Source organism: Gastrolobium bilobum, unplaced genomic scaffold, assembly GCF_033153095.1.
Source record: "Gastrolobium bilobum isolate Gb01-03AN ecotype WA unplaced genomic scaffold, APGP_CSIRO_Gbil_v1 utg7782, whole genome shotgun sequence".
Classification (NCBI taxonomy): Eukaryota; Viridiplantae; Streptophyta; class Magnoliopsida; order Fabales; family Fabaceae; genus Gastrolobium; species Gastrolobium bilobum.
This window is the reverse complement of record NW_026899380.1, coordinates 283,228-308,130: the sequence shown is the minus strand read 5'-3', so window position 1 is coordinate 308,130 and position 24,903 is coordinate 283,228. Positions and strand designations below refer to the sequence as shown.

The 24,903-nt window shown below is 33.5% G+C and overlaps 2 protein-coding genes across 3 annotated transcripts; one reads left to right on the top strand and one right to left on the bottom strand.

Moving 5' to 3' along the window:
- Positions 1-9,593: 9,593 nt before the first annotated feature.
- On the top strand, positions 9,594-13,655 carry LOC133290093 (uncharacterized). The gene is made up of 8 exons (XM_061488152.1): positions 9,594-10,049; positions 10,152-10,816; positions 11,592-11,708; positions 12,289-12,467; positions 12,550-12,643; positions 12,722-12,799; positions 12,916-13,017; positions 13,294-13,655. The coding sequence occupies exons 2-8, from the start codon at positions 10,334-10,336 to the stop codon at positions 13,426-13,428; spliced, it is 1,188 nt and encodes a 395-aa protein (XP_061344136.1). The 5' UTR covers positions 9,594-10,049; positions 10,152-10,333; the 3' UTR covers positions 13,429-13,655.
- Positions 13,656-16,420: 2,765 nt separating this feature from the next.
- On the bottom strand, positions 16,421-24,482 carry LOC133290066 (fimbrin-5). 2 transcript variants are annotated; one of them, XM_061488121.1, is made up of 15 exons: positions 24,351-24,482; positions 24,005-24,135; positions 23,745-23,915; positions 23,111-23,349; positions 22,823-22,994; positions 22,684-22,722; positions 22,447-22,515; positions 22,209-22,325; positions 21,604-21,815; positions 20,963-21,118; positions 20,625-20,824; positions 18,517-18,674; positions 18,045-18,141; positions 17,787-17,878; positions 16,421-17,091 (listed from the first exon to the last, which is right to left on the bottom strand). In XM_061488121.1, exons 2-15 carry the CDS (start codon positions 24,089-24,091, stop codon positions 16,897-16,899), a joined length of 2,004 nt encoding a protein of 667 aa, XP_061344105.1. In that variant the 5' UTR covers positions 24,092-24,135; positions 24,351-24,482; the 3' UTR covers positions 16,421-16,896. The 2 variants fall into 2 exon arrangements, with proteins under 2 accessions (XP_061344105.1, XP_061344104.1); XM_061488120.1 differs by having other exon boundaries at positions 24,356-24,476.
- Between the last annotated feature and the right edge of the window lie 421 nt (positions 24,483-24,903).

The following is a 24,903-nucleotide window of genomic DNA, read 5'->3' as shown; positions in this document are numbered from 1 at the left end:
TAAAACGGCTGTAGAAATGATTTTAATATATATATGGGAATAACATCTATCCTTTTAAAGGATATAAACTTATATCCTTTTAGATCCTAACCGTTGATTTCCGTCCATCAACGGTTATAATTTATTGGATTAAAATTATTAATTAATTAATAATAAATTTGGCCCATTAAGTTTGGCCCAATAGATTATAACCGTTGATGGACGAAAATCAACGGTTAAGATCTAAAAGGATATAAACTTATATCTTTTAAAATGATAGATGTTTTTTCCTATATATATATATATATATATATAAACACAATCGATGAAATGGTCGTTGAGCGGTGAAGACGGCTTAATTACTAACTAGGTTGACTGCAAAAGCAATTGGGACCCACGTCGACATCAATCGGTCGGCCCAGCCCAATGTAAGAATGAAGCCGGCCCATGTAACAAGGAAAACTGCTGGGCAAGGATCTGGCGCTTTGTTTCCCATACAAAATATCTATATAAAAATTAATGCAACTGCATAACCATACAAAATTTGCTGAACAAGAAAAAATGCATTTTTTATTAACGGACGTCAAATGATTAATTTACTAAATGTTGTAAACTACACAATATTAATTAGCCATATAAGTGAGTTTACAGTCAGTGATGTATAAATTTTAAAATAATATATAATTTCTAACTATGATACATATGATTTAAAAACTAGTTATGATGATAATTATTTAACAAATCATGTTTTAATTTATACTAAATCAAACTTAAATCTTAAATTGTTACTGACAAAATTATTAAATTAAAATGTTTAGAATAAATTTAGAAAAAAAATTCCTTTTCATAAAAAATTAATTAAAATTAATTATTAATATTTAATTCCAAAGTAGCTAATATAATATGGGGAAAATATTTTTGGTTTTTTTGAAGAAAAAAAATTCACTCATAAATATGTGAATGTGACAAAAAAATGTGAACCTATCGTTGCAAATTTGAACTATATTAATGGAATATAAAATATGTCAAATGAGGTGTCATTGCATAGATCTCGAAAAGTTATGTGAAATAAAAAAAATCATTTGATTTGAATACCTAAGTCAAAAGTTATTGCCTTCTAAAATTTTTACAGTAATGAGACAAATGAGATTGTGCCATATGATACAATCCCATGAGTTTTCAGGAGAGAGGGAGACACTCAAATTAAAAAAATAAAATAAAATAAACAGATGTGTGAATGACATGTGTTTCATAAAAAAAGAAACAATCAGTGTCGTTGAATCCCCTCGCATTACTCAATGACCCCGTTGATAAATATTATGAATCAAATATCAAATTAATATATTAAAACCTCAAAAAAAATCACAATGGATTAAAGAGCCTATACTTTAGTTCAGTCACTTGCTTGAACCTTTGTGAGTCTTATCCATGTCCTTCCTAGGGGTGTTCATAAACCGATTCAAACCGAACCGAAAAACCAAAAACCGAAAAAAACCGCAAATATTTACTGGATTGGATCAGTTTTCGGTTTGGATATTGAAAACCGATCCAATCCAAACCGATCCAAACTTATTTTCTACCAAATTTTTTTTTTTGTTAATGTAGTATTCATGCCAATGATCTATGTATGGATAAGAAGAATTCAGTTTTATGTTTTAAGTTTACTATGTTATGGAATTTCTGGATTACTTTCGTTAATCTAGTATACATGGTTAAGTTTTTTGTAGAAGCTGTGTTTTGGCCACTGTTCATAGTGGCCACTTTTGCCGCCATTATAATTTATAAGTAGTAAAACAGTGATTTCTGTCAAAGAATTCATTACTTTTTTTATTAGAACATCGATCAATAATTTTTTTTATTAGTGATTTTGGAAAACTTATTACTACGGTATTGTCAAAATTTTCTGCTACTACCAATACAAAGGATCCATGACAAATAATACTACTCATTTTTCTAAAAATAATTCTTATAAGTTCTGTTTTTTTGACTTTTCAAAAAATCGAAAACCGATCCAATCCAAACCGAAAAAAATTGGATCGGATTTGAAAAAAAATTCAAACCGATCGGATGATGTAATGACCAAACCGAAGGAATTGGATCGGATAGTTTTTTGCTTCAAAACCGATCCAATCCAGACCACGAACACCCCTAGTCCTTCCCATGTTTCTTTCAGAATACTCACTCGCACGTGATTTCTTCCATTTGGCGCAATAGAAAGGATGGGCCCACCCCACGCGGGCCACACATTATTCGCTCAAATCCAAACAATCATTTTGTGGGTCTCAACTCACAATGACAAGAGTGCAAAAATATGTCAGCAAGACAGCAACAAACGCGTCCTGACCTTGTTCCTTTCTCAAATTGCCCTTTACTTTTTAGTAATTTACGAATTAATATGGTTAAGTGAAGAGATAAAATCTGAGAAAAGTTTAGGCATTATGGTGTTTTTGGTAAATAACTTTTTTGCTAAAAAAATCAAATCATCAAGAAGAGAAACCATTTAGATGAAGCAAAACAAAGAGGAAAAAAGGCATCATTGAATAGAAGATTGCGTAATTTCTTTTGTTGCCAGAGGATTATAGAATTTGAAATGCTTAAATAAGTATATATGTTTTTTTATTAATAAGCATCATAATTATAAGCGAGGTTAAAGAAGTAAGAAAATTTTAATAATTAACAAAAAATGTATTAAAATTATTAAAAAAACTCAACTAGTTATCTAGGAACCACTAGGGTTAGCCTAGTGGTGTGGGGTGTGTGTGTTAGGAGTGTGTGTAGTGTAGGGTGTTGTGTTCAATTCCTTGTAATCTCCAAAAAAAACTAGTTATCTAGGTTTTCTTTTCTTTACAATTTATAAAATTAAAATTAAAACAATATATATGATTTTTAAAAGTAAACTTAATTGATTCATTAAAAAAAGTAAGTAAAATGCTTCTTCAAGTGTTTATAGTTTTATAAATTATATACGGAAAAAATGTTTCTCATGTTGTAAGAGATAATTTTATCTCTTACACATACATAAAAGTATGTGGAGTCCATATTTTATTTTTCTCTCTCTTCTCCTTATATGACCCCATATAGGCTTCATACACTTTTATGTATACATAGAAAATAATTTTATCTTCTATAATATAAGAAACATCAAATCCAATATATATACATTTGATAACATGAACAATTTACACAATATTTATCACGATTGTAAAGAACCTTGGGATACACCACCTCAAAAGCTAGCTCAAAGGGTGGGAGTGTCCAAGACCTTATAAACTCCACATTAGTTGCACATACAACCAATGTGGGACTATATATCTCAACACGCCCCCTCACACGAGAGCCCATTGGGCTTGAAGAGTGGACAATGCAACAGGTCCAGCCTACCTGTGTTAAGAAACGCCACAAGAGAAAGTGGTGGGCGGTGAGGCTCTCATACCATGTAAAGAACCTTGGGATACACCACCCCAAAAGCTAGCTCAAAGGGTGGGAGTGCCCAAGGTCTTATAAACTCCACATTAGTTGCTTATACAAACAATGCAGGACTATATATCTCAACACGCCCCCTCACATGAGAGCCCACTGGGCTTGAAGGGTGGACAATGCACAGACCCACCTACCTGTGCGAACAAAGAAATTCCACTTGAAAGAAAGTGGGGGCGGCGAAGAGGATCGAACTCGGGACACGAGACTCTGATACCATGTTAAGAACCTTGAGGTCACCATCCCAAAAGCTAGTTCAAAGGGTGGGAGTGTCCAAGGCCTTATAAAGGTCACATTAGTTGCCCACACAATCAATGTGAGACTATATATCTCAACAATGTAAAGAATCTTGGGATACACCATCCCAAAAGCTACCTCAAAGGGTGAGAGTGTCTAAGGCCTTATAAAGGCCACATTAATTGCCCACACAATCAATGTGGAACTATATATCTCAACACGCCCCCTCACACGAGAGACTATTGGGCTTGAAGCGTGGATTATGCACATGCCCAATTTTTTGTTTACCTTGTTGTGCTTTTTATTTTAATTTCACTTTAAGGTGGGGGCGGTGAGGATCGAACTTTTGACCTTATAGTCACTCAAGCTCTGATACCATGTAGAGAACCTTGGGATACACCACCTCAAAAGCTAACTTAAAGGGTGAGAGTGCCCAAGATCTTATAAACTTCACATTAGTTGCACATACAACCAAACCAATGTGAGACTATATATCTCAACCACGATATTATTCTCAATTTGTAATAACTAATAATGTTTTTTAAGTATTCTTAAACTTGGTGTTTTGCTATAATATTATTAGTGAAAATAATGCTACTGATTTCCAATGTATCAAACACTAAATCCAATAAATAATGCTACTGATTTTTTTTAATTTGACTTTCGACGCGACCTATTATGCATAACTGCTAAAATATTGAAGAGTTTTTCTTAACTACCATCCCTGATTTTTAAAATTTTGAACAATTATTTCTAACTATTGATTTTGACTTTGTAGTGTGATACACCTGGGAATAAAATATTTTTTAATGTAATTACTAGTTACTACATGCATGTACATCGATGATATTTCCATTTCAGGGTCCTCAGGTCTTAAAAATAAACTGCAAATGATCTGAATGATTAAAATATTTGTCCTATAACAAGAAACAAATATTGTTATAGTGAGCCTAATTGACTAGTGCAATATCAAATAAATCATATTATTCTGGTTGAACAAACTCCACCGTATCAGTACTGCCATATCAGCACCCATGTAGCAGACTTCCCAACGTAAGACGTTAAAATGTTTTACTTGGGAAGTCATTTTGTCTGCATGAGCACCAAAAGGTCCTGCCTTTTATGTCTTTCTATATACCGTAGCTGCTACAGTGCTGACAGCGGTTGCAAAACACCTTATCCTGTAAGGCCCTACTACTATGATTTTTTCACGTAATAGTTGACTTGGCTTATTCTCCCACCAAGATAGTGCCTGATCCTAACTATAAATACCTCTTCCTTCTTCACCATGAACACACACGATATCACTACTATCATGAGCAGTTATTATACACCATTGTAGTCATTTAACACCACCTCCTATTATTATACACTACACCTAAAACTTCCTTGCATAGCCTTGGTCCATACCATTGCTGTCAAGGGCACCCCTACAATGATTACTATATCCCTTGGGTTTACATACATGGCTCCCTCACTTTACTAACAGTTCAAATATAACTTTGAGAATCAAAACTATTAAATTTAAACATCTCGTTCCCGAAGTATAAATGTTGTTGGTCCCAAATGAACTCAAGAGGGGGTAAATTGAGTTTTATAAAATTAATTTGCTAAAATTAAAAATTAATTCAAAGAAATAAATCAAGATAAGGATAGAGAGATATTGACACATAAATTTTACGTGGAAAACCTAAAAGGAAAAAACAAAATCACGAGCCGAAATATCAAATACTAAAATTCGACTAGCAACTTCACTATTAAACTTGCATACAAGGAGTTTTCTAGTATCCTAGTTTTCTAGTCGACCCCTTACATAAATTTTTACTTGGTATCTTTGTTTCCTAGTACGAAATCCTAACATTTTAGGATTGCGAAACTCGATCACACAAGAGTTCTCAAGTTACTATCAATTTCCAATGAAAAAGGATATGCTGGTATTTCAGTTTTCCAGCACAAGAACTGGTATCCAAGTTTCTCAGTATAGACCTTCAAAAAGGTCAAGAAGAATTTTACAATTAAAATGATTTACCTCAGTGCTTCTTTTCCTCAAGCGGATAGGTAATCTGAATTCCTATGGAGAAATATTCACTTTGACAAAAGATGAATGTATGAATAGAGTTAACATGGTAGAGTTATTAAATCTCATTATGGAGAAATTATGGATATAGTTAACAACATGCTGCAAGGTTGGAAAAAGCAGTGTTTATCCATTATTGGTAGAATAATTCTGGCCAAGTCTGTTATTTCGGCCATGCCTATATATCATATGCAAAATAGCTTGTTACTTGTGGGTCTCTATAACGAGATTAAGAAACTCCAAAGGAATTTTATTTGGGGTGACTCAGCCTACCAGAGAAAACATCATTTAATTGTTTCGGAGCATCTCATCTTGCCTAAGAACCGTGGAGGATTGGGTCTCATAAATCTCAAGAAGCAAAATGAAGCTTTTCTTCGAAAAGTGCTTGGTCTATTATTCATTCTCCTTCTCACCTTTGGGCTCAGGTCCTGATAGCTAAGTATGGTAGAAACAGGGATTTAATGAAGGAAATGACTAGCCAGACGTGTGATTCTCACTTATGGAAGAGTTTAAGTAAAACATGGTCTGATGTCATCAAAAATATCATCTGACAAATTGGTGATGGGAAAAAATTAGGCTATGGGAAGATAGTTGGACTGGCCTTAATTCTAATCTCATTTTTCTTGTTGTTGTTCCTCCTTCTACTGAGGAAGTTGATCTCAAGATCAGTCATTATGCTTTCTCATCTAATAATGGCTGGAATATTCAATATCTTTCTGATCATTTGATTCTACTGTGGTAAATTTAATTATGGCCATCCCTCCCCCATATGTAGAAGTTGTAATGGATTTTGTTGTTTGGAAAAACTGGAACTAGGTCAGTCCCTTGTTAAGCTTGCTTATTTAAACCTTTTTAATCTTTCCAATCATTCTCCTAATAGTTGTTGGGATCGCATTTGGAATTGGAAAGGTCAAGAAATGATTAAATTGCTCATTTGGAAATTGTTTCATGGTAGAATGCTTACCAATGACATATCTGCAAAATGGAGAGGAACTTCTGATAAATGCCTCTCATGTCGTGACAAAGTGGAAACTTGCTTACATGCATGTAGGGACTGTCCATAGGCAAAAAAAAATCTAGCTTCTCCCTCTATTTCATCCTCTCCCCAATGATTTTTTCACCTTTAATCTTCTTGGAGAATAAATGTCGCTAAATTTTAATCAGAACAGAATTCGTGATTCAAATTAGTGTGACTCCTTTCTTTACTATATGCAACACCTTGTGGAATTGAAGAAACAAAGATATGCATAAGGAAAATATCAAAAGACCTGAAGATTCTACATATCTTCTTGTTGGCTTTATTGAAGAAGTGAGTCATTTCAGATATTTAAAAATTCAAAGATTCGATACAAGCTCCCTCATTCCTTCCTGCAACTCTTGGTCTCCTCCCTCGCAAGGAATTCTAAAGCTTAACATAGATGATGCTGTTGTGGGAAATAAGGCAGCTTGTGGTGGTATTTTGAGGAACTAGTTTGGCTTCTGAGTTAGTGACTTCTCTGCTTTTGTGGGTTCTAATTCCCTTCTTCGGGCAAAGCTTTGAGCTATCTACCATGGTCTAGTTTTTACTTGGAACAACAATTGGAAGAATATTGTTGTGGAATCAAACTCTTTTCAAGCTATAAGCTTACTTATCTTTTCTGGTAATGTTTCTCGAAAGCTCCCTTTGGTGGCTAAGATTCAAGCTTTTTTGAACAAAGATTGGACTGTTAGTATGTCTCACATCTCTAGAGATTGCAACAAGTGTGTGGACTGGATTGCGAAGAAGGCGATGAATGACAATTTTAGTCTCATCCTAGCCTCCTCTCATCACCTTGATCTAATTAACCTCTTGACTGCTGATCTTTTGGATCTTGGCTAAGAGTCTGTTGCTACTCTAGATTAATTTAATTTTTTGCTGAGCTTTCTTATTTTTGTTTTCACTCTATGTTTGTTGTCTTTGTTTTTTCCTTTGTTTGTTTCTTTGCTTTCCTGGTTGTTACAAAAAAAGAAAGATAAAAGTATGAATGATTGTTCTTGAAAAAACTTTTCAATTTATGTACAAGAAAAAATATTAATCTTGAAAAACTAACCAAAAATTAATTTTCCGACCAACTTTTTCAAAATCTTTTTCAAAAACTAACCAGAAATCTTTTACCCTTATATGAAGTTTTAACTATAATTTTCAAAAATAAGATTTCTGATTTTATTCAAATAAAAATATGTAAAGCATTAAATATCTTTACTTATTATGCAATGTAATCCTAATCAAAAATTTTGGTAAAGAATATTTTATTTCTCTTACATGAAATCTAAAAAAATAAAATATATCTTAAACTTTACTTGATTCCATGTTTTTTTTCTCTATTCATGATGTATTTCATATTTTCTCCAATCCCCTCTCTTAGGTGTGCTAAACGAGCCAGGGGCCTTTGGCTCGGCTCGTGAAGGCCTGAGCTTACATGTCTAAAATTGATTGTTGGACCCAGGCTTGGACTTGTATAAAAGCTCGTTTAATAAAAAGGCCTCAGACTCCAATTCAAAAGCTCGGCCTTAGAGCCTCACAGACTTGCCTAATATATTATTTTTTTAGTTTTTATACTACTTGTGATAGCCATCTCTCTCTTCTCAATTCATTTCATTCTATTTTATTAATTAAACAGACTTTTTAAATGATTTTGTTTTATATTATGTTATTTGGATATACATTAAATTTATGAATATTTATGAAATTACTAGTGCTGTTGATTGTATATTTTGTTTGGATAAATTTTTGTTGTCTTATTTTTTTTAAACAGGCTAAACAAGACTGAATTTTTTTGTAAATGAGGCAGGCCACAGGCTGATATTATATTCGTAACAGGTTGTTGCTAAGGCCAGTCTGACACATTTGAACACATGCTCGGCCCGTTAAGACCAAAGCTCGGCTCGGCTCGGCTCGGCTCGTTAACACCCCTACCCTCTCTCTTCATGATATCTTCTATATCTTTTTCAATCTTCGTACAATCTTCAATTATTTTGAATACTATTTTATTTAGAATAAATATTATTCTGAAATCTCAAACGATAACTCATTAATAATTCCAAGACAATAAATTATTATCAATTAAATTAATCTCAAATTGATTATAATCATCAAAATATATTTTAAATCAATTAATCAATCGGGATATAACAAATATCCAACAAATCCAACTCCAGATTATGTTAATCCTTTCATATATAATCATATATCTCAATACCTGCTTGAATCCCACTTAAATCTTATTTGAAAATTTATTCATATATACTCCCGATTCAAATGTAAAACATATTTCCTTCTTCCAATTTGAGGTGATATTGTGCATAATAAATATTGTTAATGAATAGAAACAATCCAAATAATTATTCTCATTGTGAAATATGTGCAGGATCTGTGATTCTGTATGTCATTCGCAGTGAATATCATTTCTTTTTAGGTTATTTTGGCAATAAATAAATAAATAGACAATGCTATATTATATTTGATTGAAAATTAGAAATATAAAAAGTGCATTTCGGACATTTAACATCTTCAAGGCTTTTCCACCAATTATGCATTTTAATCGACGCTTTAATATTTTTATAATTAATATAAATAAATTATCTATATTTATTGTTAAAATAATATCATTTTGAGTTCAAAAATCAAAAAATTATAATAAAAAAAATTATTATAATCTTAAAATAATTTATAATTATAAAATATCTTAATTTCGTCTTAAAATAATATCTTTTGAATCTATGTAAAGATGAAATTTAAATTTGCTAGAAGAAAAACGAAACCACAGAAACTGCGACAGCGTTTGTAGCAGAGCGAAAGCCACCCACCAGCTCAGATCACATCACCTATTTCTACGTTCTGTTTTTACAGTATTTCTATGCTTTTTATTTTCCCTAAATTCCAGGGCTTTATTCTTGTCCCTCTCTTCTTTTTCTCTACCATCTCTCTCTTATAGCCCATTCTTTTGTTGGATAGATTACTCTCATTAACCATTTTAGGAAGAATTTATTACATTGATATTAAAAGATCTGTTTTTTCTGGGGTTTTTTTTTTCCTTTTTATTCTTTTCCTTTCTTCTCTTTTTTCCCATTTTCTTTACCCTTTGTTTATTTTTTCGTGGGTCTTATCTCTGTACCTGAATATTCAACCTTTTTTTGTTTTCTGTTCACAATTCATACATAATTTGTTGTCTTCAATAGACAAGCTCAGTCGTTCGAGAGATTTGAGCTCAATTCAAGCTTTCCGTTGTTGCAGAAGGGATCTTTCATGGCTTCCCAAAATGTAAAGTTTTCTTTTTTTGTTATAAATTTTGAATCCCTACCCTTGTTGCATTAAATCTTGTTACACCCTTTTTTATATTTTTATTTTCCCCCAATTTTGCAGCCTCTCCTCACCTAATCTTAAGCATCGAGGTCCTCAAAATGGACCATTTCACGGTTTCAGACTAGTGGGATATTTTTCTTATTTGACAAGGTCCTTCCTTTTATAATCAAAAGACAATCTTGTATCAAAACCTTAGCCCCTTTGTGTCCATCTTTTTCTTGATCTGACACAAGAAAAAAAAAATGTACGGGACCAAGAGTAAAATAGACCTTGCCTTCGAATACCAATCTCAAGCAGCAATTTTGAGGCCCAGCATCCATTCCAGAAGAGCAAATCTGACTGTGAAATTCCAAGACCTTTATGGGTTCACGGTGGAAGGGAATGTGGATGATGCGAATGTGTTGAATGAGGTTAGGGAGAAGGTGAGGCAACAGGGTCGAGTTTGGTGGGCATTGGAGGCCAGCAAAGGTGCAAATTGGTATTTGCACACTACCATAGGGGAAGGCAGTGCCCTTAAATCTTCCTTGAAATTCTCAGCGCTGGCTAATGCTATCACTTTGAAGAAGTTAATCAGGAAGGGGATACCCCCAGTTCTTAGGCCTAAGGTTTGGTTTTCATTGTCAGGGGCAGCCAAGAAAAAGTCCACGGTGCCTGAGAGTTATTATGATGATTTGACAAAAGCAGTGGAAGGGAAGGTCACCTCTGCTACCCGACAGATAGATCATGTGAGTTCTTCAACCTTTTTTTTTTTTTTAATGATAATCACACAATTGGGTTTGGTTTTGATCACATGTTTCTCAATTTGATTTGTGGGCATCACCCTTCTGTCTTGTTTGGTTTCCTTTTATTTGATTATTATTTGCAGATGCGTTGATCATTTTCAATTAAATTCGATGGAGGAATTGCATTGTCTAGACTTTATATTGTGTCTTGTGAAAAGATTTTCAGACATATCTTGCAGCAGATTTTGATGGGTGATCGTGAGTGGTCTTTCATTATTTCTTTCCCAATGAGCAAAATTTATTATTTGTGGATGATAATGAGAGTTAAGAGAGATCCATAAGAGTTAAAGATTTATAAGCCCTATATTTATAACCTTCGTAATTATGTGATCCGTTATCCTTAGATCATATAGATAATTTAAAAGTTCATGGTGGTATATGAAACTAAGAATTTTAGCTGAGGAAAAATGTAGCTATGAGATGCTGATCAGAAAGCGATAGGAGTTTGTGTGGTCCTCAGTAAAGATTAAAGATCGGGATCAACTTTGTTTAGGCTTTTATATCTTGACTGTTTGGGATGTGATGTTATTTATCTACTCATCCAACAATATGAACTTTCTGGGTTTGGAAAAGCGACTGCTATCAGGGTGTTTAATGTGATCCTTATGATGGTTATTGGTTATTGATGTTTGTTTCAGAATAATTTGAACTTGTCCACATTGTTACAATGCTCATTATATTTATTCTGTTTCTAATCAATCTGTAAGCATATTTACAGGACCTACCACGAACTTTCCCTGGTCATCCGTGGTTGGACACTCCTGAGGGGCATGCTGCTCTTAGGCGTGTTCTTGTTGCTTATTCTTTCCGTGATTCTGATGTTGGGTATTGTCAGGTAGGCTTGCTGTATTCTCATTCCTTTTCTGAAGTTTATTTTTCCCTGCTAAGTCCGAGAAAGACAATACTCTGACTTCTGATAACTTGAACTTAGATACTACTGAATGTCTCATCAGGTATTTGAAGAGAAAATATCTTTTGTGTGGCTTCCTATTTCATTTAATCAATGCTTGTTCTGTTCTTTTTTCCTGGGATTAGATGTTGAATCTTTATCAATTAGTAATATTGATGTTGCTTATACTCTTATTTCCACCAGACCCTGACTCTTCTAACTGATTAACAACATTGTGCGACTAAAGTATGGATTAGTTTCTGTGTTCTACCTACATTTGATTAAACTAAATATGTCACTGACAAAATCTATTGCGCTCCTGTATTTGCTTTTATCAATTGTTTCAGCTATTATATTTTATGTTCTAAATTTTTTTGGTATAATAGGGCACTGCATAGTTCCTTTATTAGTTAAAATTAAAGTAGTCAATAGTGTTTGGTTTAGTTTGATTAAAAAAATTAAATTAAATGCATACCTGAGAACATATTCTATTTTTATTATTGACTCTACAACATTATTGCTACAGGGATTAAATTACGTTGCAGCATTGTTGTTGCTTGTCATGAAGACGGAAGAAGAAGCATTTTGGATGCTTGCTGTTCTGTTGGAAAATGTCCTGGTTAGTGACTGTTACACAAACAACCTATCAGGATGCCATGTTGAACAAAGAGTGTTTAAAGATTTAATTGCTAAAAAGTGCCCAAGGTATTTTAATTTGATGTGTTCACTGTGTATCATATGTTTGATTCTTAGTATCTTACTGAAAATTGTAGAAATGAAAATGCAGAATTGCGACTCATTTGGAAGCCTTGGAATTTGATGTTTCCCTTGTTACCACTGAGTGGTTCCTTTGCCTCTTTTCAAAGAGCCTTCCTTCCGAGGTTAGAATAATGCTACAATAAATTAATACATTGAAATGTTCAGTTGTTCCCCGTACTAATACTTCTTACATGAATCAGACAACTCTGAGAGTTTGGGATGTTATTTTCTATGAGGGGGCTAAGGTTATATTTAACGTGGCCTTGGCAATCTTTAAGGTACCACTACTCTAGCCTTTTTGTTCTTTCTTGGTTTTTGATCAACACACACAAAAACATAGAAGATTATGCTATGACGGAAGGGATGTTTCAACAGTTGTCACCTCCAATTGCAGATGAAGGAAGATCAGTTACTTCTAACCCATCATGTTGGTGAAGTAATCAATGTTCTGCAGATGACCACTCATCACCTATTTGATCCAGATGATTTGTTGACAGTAAGACAAATTCCACTATTTCCTATCTTTATCTATTATTTTTCCTTTGAATCAGTTGACTATACTTCATGGTTTTCTTGTTATCATCCTTTCATGTTTTCTTCAAGGTACTACAATAGTTCCAGTTCCTGTAATTTCAAGAAGAAAGCCTATAAACAAGTTTCTCACTTAAGGGTGGATAGTTGGGGTTGGGGGAAGAAAAAAGTCTCTACTATGCTTCTCCTCTTATGGTGAAGCGGTTTTAGAGCTTTCATTAACTATCGTTTGTGTTTGCAGGTGGCATTTGATAAGATAGGTTCTATGACAACCAATACCATATCAAAGCAAAGGAAGAAACAGGAACCTGAAGTCATGAAGGAGCTTGATCAGAGGATCAGACGGCTAAATTCCCTTAAAATGGATGGCAATTAGCATTTGCTTTGTCTAAATTTTTGATTTTTGATTTTTTTTTTCTTTTGGGGTGCATTGATTTGCTAATTTAATCTGAAATGTTGAACCGTCCTAGTACGGTAGTTTGCTGCCACTAGCAGAATGCAGAATTTATGCTTCTCGGGGCATGACATGAACCCGGTTGTTGTTTGTAGGTGATCGGTGTAAATTTGAATATGGACATATCTAAACTATTAATTAATGTTACAATGTGCATCAATGTCAAATTTTGAGCATTGTGTTATTTGTCTGTCGTGGATTTACTTTCTTAAGCATGCCCCATGCATGCATGTCTTGATATACCAAGGCATTTTAGCCTGTTGTGGTTTTGATGAAGAATTTTAAATTCTAGGAAATTTAATTTTTTTGATAATTTAATTGTTTTAATAATTAAGTTTTCTTTATTTGTAAAATATCTTGTTTAGATAAATTTTAGAATTATAGGTGTTTAGCAAATAATAATAATAATAATAATAAATGTCTAGAGTTTGAGAATCTACAATTGTAACTTGATACCAACTTTTCATCTCCCGATAGGGCTAATTTACAATAGATTTATTACAATGATATGGAACCAGTTTAGGTGAAGATGAATATTTCTGGGTGGAGTTTGACTATGTAAAGCTAATTCGTTAATTATCTGTTTATGGGGTATGGTGGTTTCCAATTATAATGTATGGCGGTTCTCGGAATGGTGATGTGTTTGGTTCAACATCGGTTCAGTAACTGTGCTCAATATTGACGGTAGCAAGGATTAACAAAGGGGGTTAGGTTGTAAATAGTCAATTGGAACACCACGCTATTGTCATACTGGAAAAGGATGTTTAAAAATCTCAAAATGATGTTTAAACTTTAAATCTCAAATTTTTTACATTTAAATAAGGTTTTAGGATTTTAAAATCCTTTTACATCCAAGATATCTCCCGATTTAATTCAATTTTTTTAAATTACACTTGAAAATTCAAATCGAATTTAAAGAAGCCAAAGTCATTCAAAATCTAAACAAAATGAATTAAAACAAAATAATATTAAATAAAGATCCTAATAAAAATTGAAAAATGTGCACTTAACTTTTTTTATGAATAAGAAGTTTGACTTGAAAATGTATGTCTTTTTGTCTCAAACAGATGTGTCTTTTCGTGTCGAACGAATGTGTTGTTTTGTCGATAAATAAGTGCTTTTGAATTGTGACATTATGTTTCCTAAAAATATAGAGAGAATCAGGATTTTTAAAGCATTTTCCCATTGCATTTGCATTCTTCTATTCTAGTGCAATTGGCCAGACATAGGTTGAATTCGATTGAGCTATTTAATGTGGATGTACTACCACAAAAATAGAGGTAATTCGTTCTTTGTTGGAATTCTTATAGAATTCAAATGTTATAAATAAGAAGTTGGTGTGAATATACGTGTCTTTTGATTGTTGAACAGATATAACTATTCACGGGTGAACAAATATGACTTTTCAATGCCGAATAAGCACGACTCTTCACCGCCAATAGGCTCCATTCATCGTGACCAATCATGGTTTATAAATATGGAAGGAAATCAAAAAAAAAAATAGAGACTTTTTTGATTTCTCTCATATACCGAAACTCAGTAAAAAAAATAATGTTTTGAAATCTTTTGCATTTATTCTATGTGATTGATCAGCGTTCATTGTGTACGTCGGTGTTGTTTCTTCTGGTTGTGTAATCGCCGAAACAAAATTAACTCGTTCTATCTTGGGAGGCTATCCTTAAACATCGTTAAAGGGGCAAAATTGTCTTTTAAGACACAATATTCAATAATGGGCTAGGATTTGATTTTCTGCAATTTGTATGCTTTGCACAATTTAATTTTCTGTGATTGGATGTAATTTTATGTTTTCACTGATATCACCCAAACCAACAATACAGATTTTTTTGCAGTATCACCAATAAGAAGGTGAAGTTTATCAGTAATGTCCTATTTTGGTATTTTTATTCATGTCAGACTCGGATGAGATACAATTGAACTATCGAGACCAATGTAAGTTGCTAAATCCACTTGAAGTCTGAATGTATTACATATTTCTGCACACCATTAACATAAGCATTTCTCTATATAGAACGTCTGTTGTATCGTTTGGCCTTCTATTGACTTTTTCTAATTTCTTCAATTCTTTTAAGACAATTTTATATTGAAGTAGAGGTTCCAGCTGTTGTTAAGTTGTTAATCGAAACTACTTGTTTAGAAGACGGTTAAAGAAGGACCAGCTATTCTTGAAGAGCAGGGGAGCATGTTCCGACCATGGTTGAATTAGATATGAAGGTCAGCACTCAGCAATTATGCCTTCCAAAATTAGACCTTCGATTTCAGAATTATGAAAACGGTTTTGGTGTTACTTATTTTTTATTGTTTGTTATATTGATGCTATTTATGAGCAAGATAACGACTAAGCACCACATAACCCGGACTTGCAGTAAATAGTAGAATAAAAAATAGTTTTACTCATTAATTCAAGACGAGGCTTTTTCTTACATATCACATTTTCTTTTGTATTCAATTTTTGAACGTTAATATTTAACTACGATAAGATTAATTCCACACAAACTACAAAAAGATAACAAATATGTAAAATTACTAGATTATATACAACTCACTACAAGACAATTAAAAATTAACATGAGTTTTAATATTGAGCTTTATTAGTCTCATTTCACATAAGATAATTATCTTATGTTGTAGAGAGAAATGAGTGAATCCCACCATTATAAGAAAAAAAAAAATGAAGTGCAAAAATCGAAATAAGAGAACATGAGACAAGTTATTTTATATGAAAGAAAAATAATATTTTCCTTTAATATTTATATGGATTATATCAAACGGAAACTTCATTTTTTTTGTTTTAAACAAGTAGATGCCTAGGTTTACTATTGTTGGCAATATTGAGAACCCAGATAAAAAAAGAACACGAATAAATTTGCATTTAAACGAAAACAGAAAGGTTCGGGAATAGATTATCTAGTGTTAAAATAGAAAAGCCAGATCTGCATTATACTTGAATCCCAGATCTGATATATAAAGGCAACTAACTAAAATGAAGTGCATAATAATCACTGGTTCTGTTCAGCCACTTCAATCCACGTCTGAATGCACGCATTAAGAGTAATCTTAGCTATCAGACGGAAAATAAAATGATGCCTTCCTAGTTCCTCCCATCTCATTATTGGGAAATATTGCATGCGATTTTCATCAAAGAATATACCTAAGTACAAAAAATTCTAAAAGAAAAAATTTACAAGTCCCTTCTATTCTGTGTAGTTTTCGATAACAATAAGCTCTTTGCACCAAGAGGTTGGCATCTTCCTTTTGTTCTATAAACAAAAATGTATTTGTTTTCCTCATTATCTATTGACTGTGGTTCCCTTCAACCTTTTGACCGGCTAACTCTTTTTTAATGTAAGCAGAGGTTTCCACATCTCCTACTTAAGAAGAGCTGGCATTCTCTGCAGCAGTATCATCAATGGCTAAATTGGATACCTCATTAACTACATCTGTTTCGTTTTCACCCTCAACTGAAGCTACAGGTGATGCTGCTTCTGGGGTGACGTTTTCTTCAGGTTGCTGAAGGCTCCAATACATGATGCTAGCCGCTAAAATAAGCATCATCTTCTGGTTGACCTGTCAAGGTTAAATGCAAAATAAGCTAAAGCCAGACAAATAAAATTTCTCAGTCCAACAAAGGACAGATAAAAGTCTGACGGAATCTAGGTAAGCATTAATATACAATTTATGTGACATTGACTGGTGGTCTATTTTGAAAAGAATTAGTGAACTATGGGCAAGAAGCTCAATTATTAACACTTAACAGATATGTTTAGGGGGGAGGGATCTTTTGACTCTAGAGTAAGACTTACAACTCTTACTCCTCATCTCAACCGTTGATTTCCGTCCATCTAACGGTTATCTATAACAAGTAATTAATTATATATATAAATAAATAATAACCATTAGATGGACGGAAATCAACGGTTGAGATGAGGAGTAAGAGTTGTAAGTCTTACTCTAGAGTCAAAAGATCCCTCCCCTATGTTTAGGTATTAGAACCCAAAATGGTTTTACATATATATATATCTAGATATTATGTTGAATGATGACACGAGCTCATTATTATATCCACCAGACCAATTGTTGAAACATACCATTCCAATTTAAAATTTCGGAAACCATCTATTTCTAATCCCATGATATATTGGAGACAAACTGCAACCAATTCAGTCAACATTCACCAAACTGGACAAGTTCAGGAAAATTGATTTTTCATAGACCACAGGCAAAGTTGCTGTTAAAATTATATTTAACATTGATGATCTTACCTCAATTATGTCCTCAGGTAACAGGAAAATGGAACACCCAAGTTTTCGGGCCACACTGATTATATATGTGGCATTCAACTTCTTATCTTCATCTGCAATTCGTATAACAGCATAACCTTAACATTTCAATTGTTGCTCGCAAGATAATGCATTCACATCACATCAATGTGAAATATAATGCTTGATAAGAAATTAAAGAGCTACAAGCTGAATTCGAGATAGCCTCAATTTCTTGACCATGTGGCAAAGCTGACATACCAGTCTCCCCTTTCGTAACAAGACTCCAGTTGACCACCCTTGGCTCCACAGCACTCAAAAGCTCGAGGAAGAAAATGCCACCGGAAAGATTCTTATCCTGAAAAAGAAGAAAAAAAAATAAAAAAAAATGTGTTGTAGTCCAACATCAAGGCAATCATTATGTACACTGTCCCTTGGAGTAAAATTGAACAGTCCTCTGTAAAGCTTTAAATTAAATTACTTTTAGTAATACTGATATCATACACGAGTCACTTCTCTCCCAACATGAGCAGCACAGATGTCTAAGACTAACAACTGTTTTAGATAAAAGGAAAATAAAGAGTAGCAAGAAAGGTATACACAAACACACACACATATACAAAATTCTCAATAGTTGGATTATAATTTCAAACTTTTTTGGAGCCACCTTAAAATCATGTACATACATGTTAAAATATTGATGACTCATACTGGTTATTGTCTGCTTGATTACCTTGAAACTGTCGATTTGGGAAGTTCTTCCTGCTCTCTTCACTCTATTGTTCGCCCAGTTTAGAATATCAGCATCAGTAATCTCTTTACCTTGGGAGTGTGATCTCAAGTTTTTCAGAAGTTGAAGCATAGTAAACCTCATCAGCTGCCACAAAAATGCTGTGGCACAAAGAGCAGACATGACGAATACAACTTCTTCAGTTTGAAAAAACATTTTATAGTTTTGAAACTTGCTTGAGAATTAGAGCCTTCTGATTTTAATATAGCTATGCTAATGAATTTGGTCTAACTTAATAACTTTCATTAACCCTATACACTTGATCCTAACAAATGAATCTACTAGAGAGTAGAGATCCATCATGCACCATGTTCACTAACAAGTCCTCCATCTCATTACTATAAAAATTTCTCAAGGGAAAGTTTTAAGAATCAAACAAAAGCACCCACTACTAATGGTAACACGCAAATGACCTGCTCCCTGCTACTAAACCAGTTAGCCAGATGTTCATGGCGGTCACTCAGTAGTATAGTAACCAACTTAAAAATTCATTAAGTGTACCAATATCAGAATATACACACAGAACAAATTCTGATTTTGGGAACAGTGAGACTCATCGTAAGGGTACTAGTTTATTAGAGTGAGAAGAGCCAATCCAAACCATTATATCTCACAAATAGTCTAATATTAATATTAATACTATTATAGAAAGAAAAATCTACAATCTCGTCTTCAATTTTAACTTTTCCTAAAAGTTCAGTTTTTATTTTTCTTTTCTATTTGTACTACAGGTAAAAAGAGAGGAGAACATTCTCATTTCAAATCCATCACAATAATATACAACTTACACCAGTCACCCCAGTTCCTACTTTATGAAACCTTTTTTCAAACTGTTTTTATATATTGCACTTTAAATTCAATCTTCATCTGGTGTTTAGATTTATAAAGAGATAAAATTGTCATTCTATCATTGAGTTAAATAAAATTAGAATTTCTCTTATGCTTTTTGCAGAAAATTAAAATTTCTTTTTACACTCATTCATGGGTGCCTATTCTAATATACGGATGGATATATAGGTAGAATTTGATGCATGGGTAGAACAGAATGGAATGTTTTGTAGTGTTCTATTCTCTTCAGTTCCACCTCTTCTGGTGAAACCAAAGTGTATCACTTTTTATTCCCATGTCTTGTTGTGATCTATTTTAAATTGCATCAATCATATAATGGAACTCATAAGTTATGTTCTGTTCTCCTTGGTTCCACCACTTTTAGTAGAACCAAAATGTATCACTTTTTAATCCCATGTCCTTATGTGTTTTATTCTTTAAAATGCACCCAATAATGTAGAATAGAACTCATATGTTCCATCCCGTTCTAAACCATAGATATGAGTTCAAATATCCCATTCTACAATATTCGGGAACAATTATTAATTTTCCTCAGGAACAAATCACAATAACATATCTTGCCTATTGGTTATCTTCAGTTGGCAGATTGAACTAAAAAGAGAAAGTGACATCATAAAAAAATGTGTTTATGAGGAACCCACCACACAAATATATCAACTTCACCATAAATAACAAATCATCATGTTAGATATTATATAAATATGTTGATATAATAAAACCATTTATGTGCCTTCACCCAATAACTTAAGTTTTTGGGAAAGTTGGTTCATGACATGGTATCAAGGATAAATGTAGCCTGGCCCCATTGGACCTTGTCCCAGTTGCAGCCCGGCCTCGTCAATCCTTGTCCCAGATGCGGTCTGGTCCCGTCAAATTTTGTCAAATGCAAGCTAACCCTAGCCACCTCTTTCTTGTTAGAATATCCAAAATATCTTCAAGATATCCTATAATCATAAGATTACATCTTAATATAGTTTAAAGTATCTTCCCCATGTCCTTATATTTTATGATTTGTTTCCTTATTTTAGGAGTTCCCTATTTAGTATAAATACGGATTATTGCTTTGTCTTTTATATCACTTCACATCACATTCTTCACAACAATATCATTAAAATTTTATTCTAAGTATTAATCTTCCTCCTTCTATACCTAAATTCCTATAATTTCAACACACCACAATGCTTAAGAAAATTGAAACTCACCTAGTAAGAGCTTCTTATTCCCTTGTACAATATCATTACCAGCGACATTCACTAAGGAAAAGTTAAGGTCCTTCCCAATCTTTATAACTTGGTTGCAGTTCTCAACTTTTCGAAATGGCATCTTTATAGGAGGCTTTGTCGCCACCTTCCAATTGACAGATCCAGGTGAAACCTTATCAAGAACTTCTAATAGAACCCATCTGCAGAAAAGGAAATAAGGAGAATCATAACTGGTAGTTAAGGTCAAGGAAATTTTTTTAAAAGACGTAAGTGCCGAACAAAATGATAAGAAAAAGGAAGAAGCAGATGATGAACCAACTGAACAGTGGAAAGCTTACCCATTTCTGACATCCTCAAAAACATTATTGACATAAGTAGCAATTCCAAGACTGTTAATCCACAGTCTGAAGCATCTTTCTTCCCGAGATGTCTGTGCATCATCAGTCATCATCTCAGCAAAGGACATTTTCTTGCTGTCAACTGTAAGGCCATTCCTACAAAAGTACAAGAACCAAAGAATTTTGGATTTATAAAACTAACTCATAATTTGAATCAGCTAGAGAACCATCATGTACCACGTACATTTTCTAACTCAATAACTTTCACTAACCCTGCATTTTTGTCCCTAACAAATGAATCAATTAGAAGACCCATAACGTACCACATATTATCTCCCCCATCCATTAATTTGCTTTCTCAAGGGAAAGCTCTAGTAGAAAGAATCAAAAGAATGATCAATCTAAATTATTATATATTCATATTTCATTAGATATAATGAACCTGATACTCAGTGGTCTATTTAAGGATAATCGTACAAGTAAAATACATAAGCTACCGTGATAATGTTACTTTCCATAATATAGGAGCTACCCCATCCCTATTTGAATAAAGGCAAAAAAACAGCATGGGTTCTTGGAAGCATATCCCAAAATATTCTTACAGTATCAATTTAGAATGAAATCATTTGCATATTCCATACCTATGCTGAAATATTTGAGCAACAAATGCAAGATTAAGATTAGGCGACCCCTCCACTATGTCCTTTGGAGTGAGATATCTCTTGCAATCTAATTTCTCTGCCTGCTCAAGAACCATGTTTGCTCTTTCTGTGGGATCACTTGTGACCAAGGCAGATGGGCCTGAGACTTCCGGAGCAAGAGTATTAAGCAAGTAAGCATAAGCCTCTCCATCCTGCAAAAGAAGACATTGTACATATGATAGATTTGTGCAAATTAGGATCATATTATATCTGTTTATGTTTATCAAAACATCTTCCATGCACTTGAAAAGCTAGCCACACAATGATTCAGCAATTAGCATGGTGTAGGACAACATAGTATTAGTGAGTCTTTGCTTGAAAGCTACTAGATGATTGTCAAAGCCAACAGAAAATTACAAGAAGGTCCATACTTTCTTTACCAATTTAGAGTAGGACTCAAAAATGTAGGCGATAGTGGGTCAGAACAAAAGGTGTTAATAAAGAATACTAGCTCAATATTTCATCCACGCCCACCTTATCTTTTTCTGTCACAAGGTGTATAATCCAGCATTCCAGCATACAAAAATAGTAAGAATTCCCCTCACCTTTACATCAGAAGAGAAGTTTGTAACTGTTTTCTCATATCCAGCTTTCTTCAAGTGGAAATTCATCCATTTCAATAAAACCTTTTCAGGTGGTAAACTGATAAGCTCCTCCACATCCTGCCAGTATGTTAAAATATAATAAAGCAGCTTATTTCAATTGTAGTTATGACATATGTAAAGGAAAGAAAGCCATAGCAATTGTAAATTAAAAATAAAGCAATATTATTCAATATATCACCTTGTCATCATCCACTAGTTCCAAAAGTTGAGGAGTTTTCTTCAGATTGAGATCAGCTAACAATTGAATCTAATGTTGCCACCATAATGAAAAGACAAACAAACACAAGAGACAGCATAAGCATTATTAAAATTTCAAGTCTTACCAATAAATAATTAAACTCATAATGGTGTCAATCTCCTCTTCTGAGCTCTCCATACTATGCAAGTAAAAATGGGATAGGTTTCAGTAGTCTACCTTGATTATTTGTGAAATCAGACCAAGTATCAAATATGGCTACAAATAACCAAATAGGAAAAAAAGAAAAGAAAAAGAGTTATAGTCTGTTGAATCAGAAAAATGAAATTGGAAAGAGAGAAGAGAAGATTGAACCTACTCTTCCTTCGACTAAATCCTGTGTACCAATATTAACCACTGTGCAACCAATAGCCTTTGCTGAATTGAGGCCAAGGGTGTGGTTCTCATTCCTTTCCCATGGATTAAGAACCCGTTTTGTGTTAATAGCTCGCTCATCTATGGTCCCAGGAACAGCGACATTAATAAGCTTGCTGCAGCAGTAAAGTAAACAACAAATCCAAACTTCAGGGAGAAATATGGTTACAAATTTATTAAAAATATTTAAAGTAAGAAAAATTTGAGATCATGTAGGGTCCTGAGCATCTACCAGAGAAGAACTCCATCTTTTGCAAGATCAAACAACGCATCTGTCAATGGATCAATAGGAAGAAACTGCTTCATGAATTTATCTTCAGCTAAATAGCTGTTAATATGTGCAACATAAGAAGCTTTCTCTGATTCATTAATAGCATGATGAACAGTTGTTGTAGCCGCCTTCAAAAATGAAGAAGAACTTTTTGAACCACCATCTTTTGCCGTTGCTCGGGCTTGCAAATTCAAATGTGCCTGCCATTCAATGTCACTGCATAAGCTGCTAGGTCCAGTATAAATAATGTAATACCTACAAAAGTACTTACAAATAAACTAGATATATCTGCCCACTCAGACATTCAAAACACAAACAAAAGCGCACTTTCATGTCAGGTGCATATATGTGAACACTCAAGGCATTTTGAGCATCAAATGACAGTCTTGTGTGCATGCTCAAATGACAGTCTTGTGTGCATGCTCAAATGACAGTCTTGTGTGCACAGTTTGTTTTATGATTATTTCTTTAGGAAAGCAATAAACAGGTCATTCCAACAACATGGAACAATTATATAAGAAAGACATTAACATATGGGAACAGAAACCAAATGCCAAAACTTTTCAAGAAAAAAGAAAAAAGAAAAAGAACTCACCCTAAGGAAGGATTCAAAGTCAATTTCTTCATCCATGTTCTGATACGACTCTGCCATGATATCCTTAATCTCATCCTCGTTAAACAGTTCAGAGAAAGCCTTTAATTTCTTAAAAACAGATGGCAAATTTTGCACAGTAACACGTCCTGATTGAGTCCTTTCCGATACATACTAGAAAGAACATAAACACATTCATTCGATGGATGTTTCAAGAGGAGATTCTCATGTTCAAGAAAAAAATACAAAAGGAAGAAACTTACTTTGGATTTAAGGGTTCGAAGTTCGACTTGAGTGAACTGGCTCTGAAGCCATTGATCAGAAACAAGGACACCAACAAAACTAGACATTGTTCAACGCGGTTGGAGAAAAATAGCAAACACTTGGAAGAACACTGAACCAACACACAAAATCAATCGTTTATAAGACAACTGATTAATCACGTTAACACATTTGAAAATCAACGATGCGTGAATATCTAATTACGTTCGGTTTAACCGATCCAACAGCAGATTCAGACAAGGAGAATTCTATATCGATATCGATATCGATATAGAAAAGAAAGGAAAACGAAGGGGGAGATGGTAAATGACAATGGAGAAGACGTACCTTACAGGCTCAGAAAAGGAAACGAAGATTGAAAAGTTCTCTCATCATTTTTGCGCGGTGTCTGAGAGAGAAAGTGAGAAAGAGGTGTTCGTTTGTACGAAACGGGAAATAAGGGGGGTGGAGAGAAAATAACGTGTTGGCGATAGGACCCGCGAAGACCAAGGGAATTGAGTATAATAAGAACGGGAATATCATATACCGATGCTTTTCCTTTTACTCTTTTTCTTATTATTATCCCTAATATTAAACACTAAATGACATTTGGCATCAAATCAGAATCACTTCACTCCTCTCTTTCCTTTTTCATTTTCTTTCCTTTTCGCTTTCTTCCTTCTTCTTGTTTTTTTATCTATCAAATTCGTGTCTTTTCTTTTTTGTTGCTATTTGGCAAAAAAGTAAAATCTCATCACATTAATGGAAATTATCATTACCACTTGAAGGAGTGAGTTTTTAAACTAGTATTGTTTATTGGAATGATAAATTATATGAAACAAAGTGCTGATGTAAAAGGTGAATGTAATTGCGTAAAAATGATATGTTTTTTTTTCTCTGA

What these genes read in the sequence shown, in the direction of transcription:
- LOC133290093 (XM_061488152.1), top strand. Translation starts at nt 10,334, where the DNA reads ATGTACGGGACCAAGAGTAAAATAGACCTTGCCTTCGAATACCAATCT. An exon ending in CAAAGAGCCTTCCTTCCGAG is followed by an intron (nt 12,644 to 12,721) that starts GTTAGAATAATG and finishes TACATGAATCAG; the next exon opens with ACAACTCTGAGAGTTTGGGA. An exon ending in ATCCAGATGATTTGTTGACA is followed by an intron (nt 13,018 to 13,293) that starts GTAAGACAAATT and finishes TTGTGTTTGCAG; the next exon opens with GTGGCATTTGATAAGATAGG.
- LOC133290066 (XM_061488121.1), bottom strand. Translation starts at nt 24,091, where the DNA reads ATGTCTAGTTTTGTTGGTGTCCTTGTTTCTGATCAATGGCTTCAGAGC. An exon ending in CCCAAATCGACAGTTTCAAG is followed by an intron (nt 18,142 to 18,516) that starts GTAATCAAGCAG and finishes CTTCTTTTTCAG; the next exon opens with GATAAGAATCTTTCCGGTGG. An exon ending in TACCTGAGGACATAATTGAG is followed by an intron (nt 17,092 to 17,786) that starts GTAAGATCATCA and finishes TAACCTTGACAG; the next exon opens with GTCAACCAGAAGATGATGCT.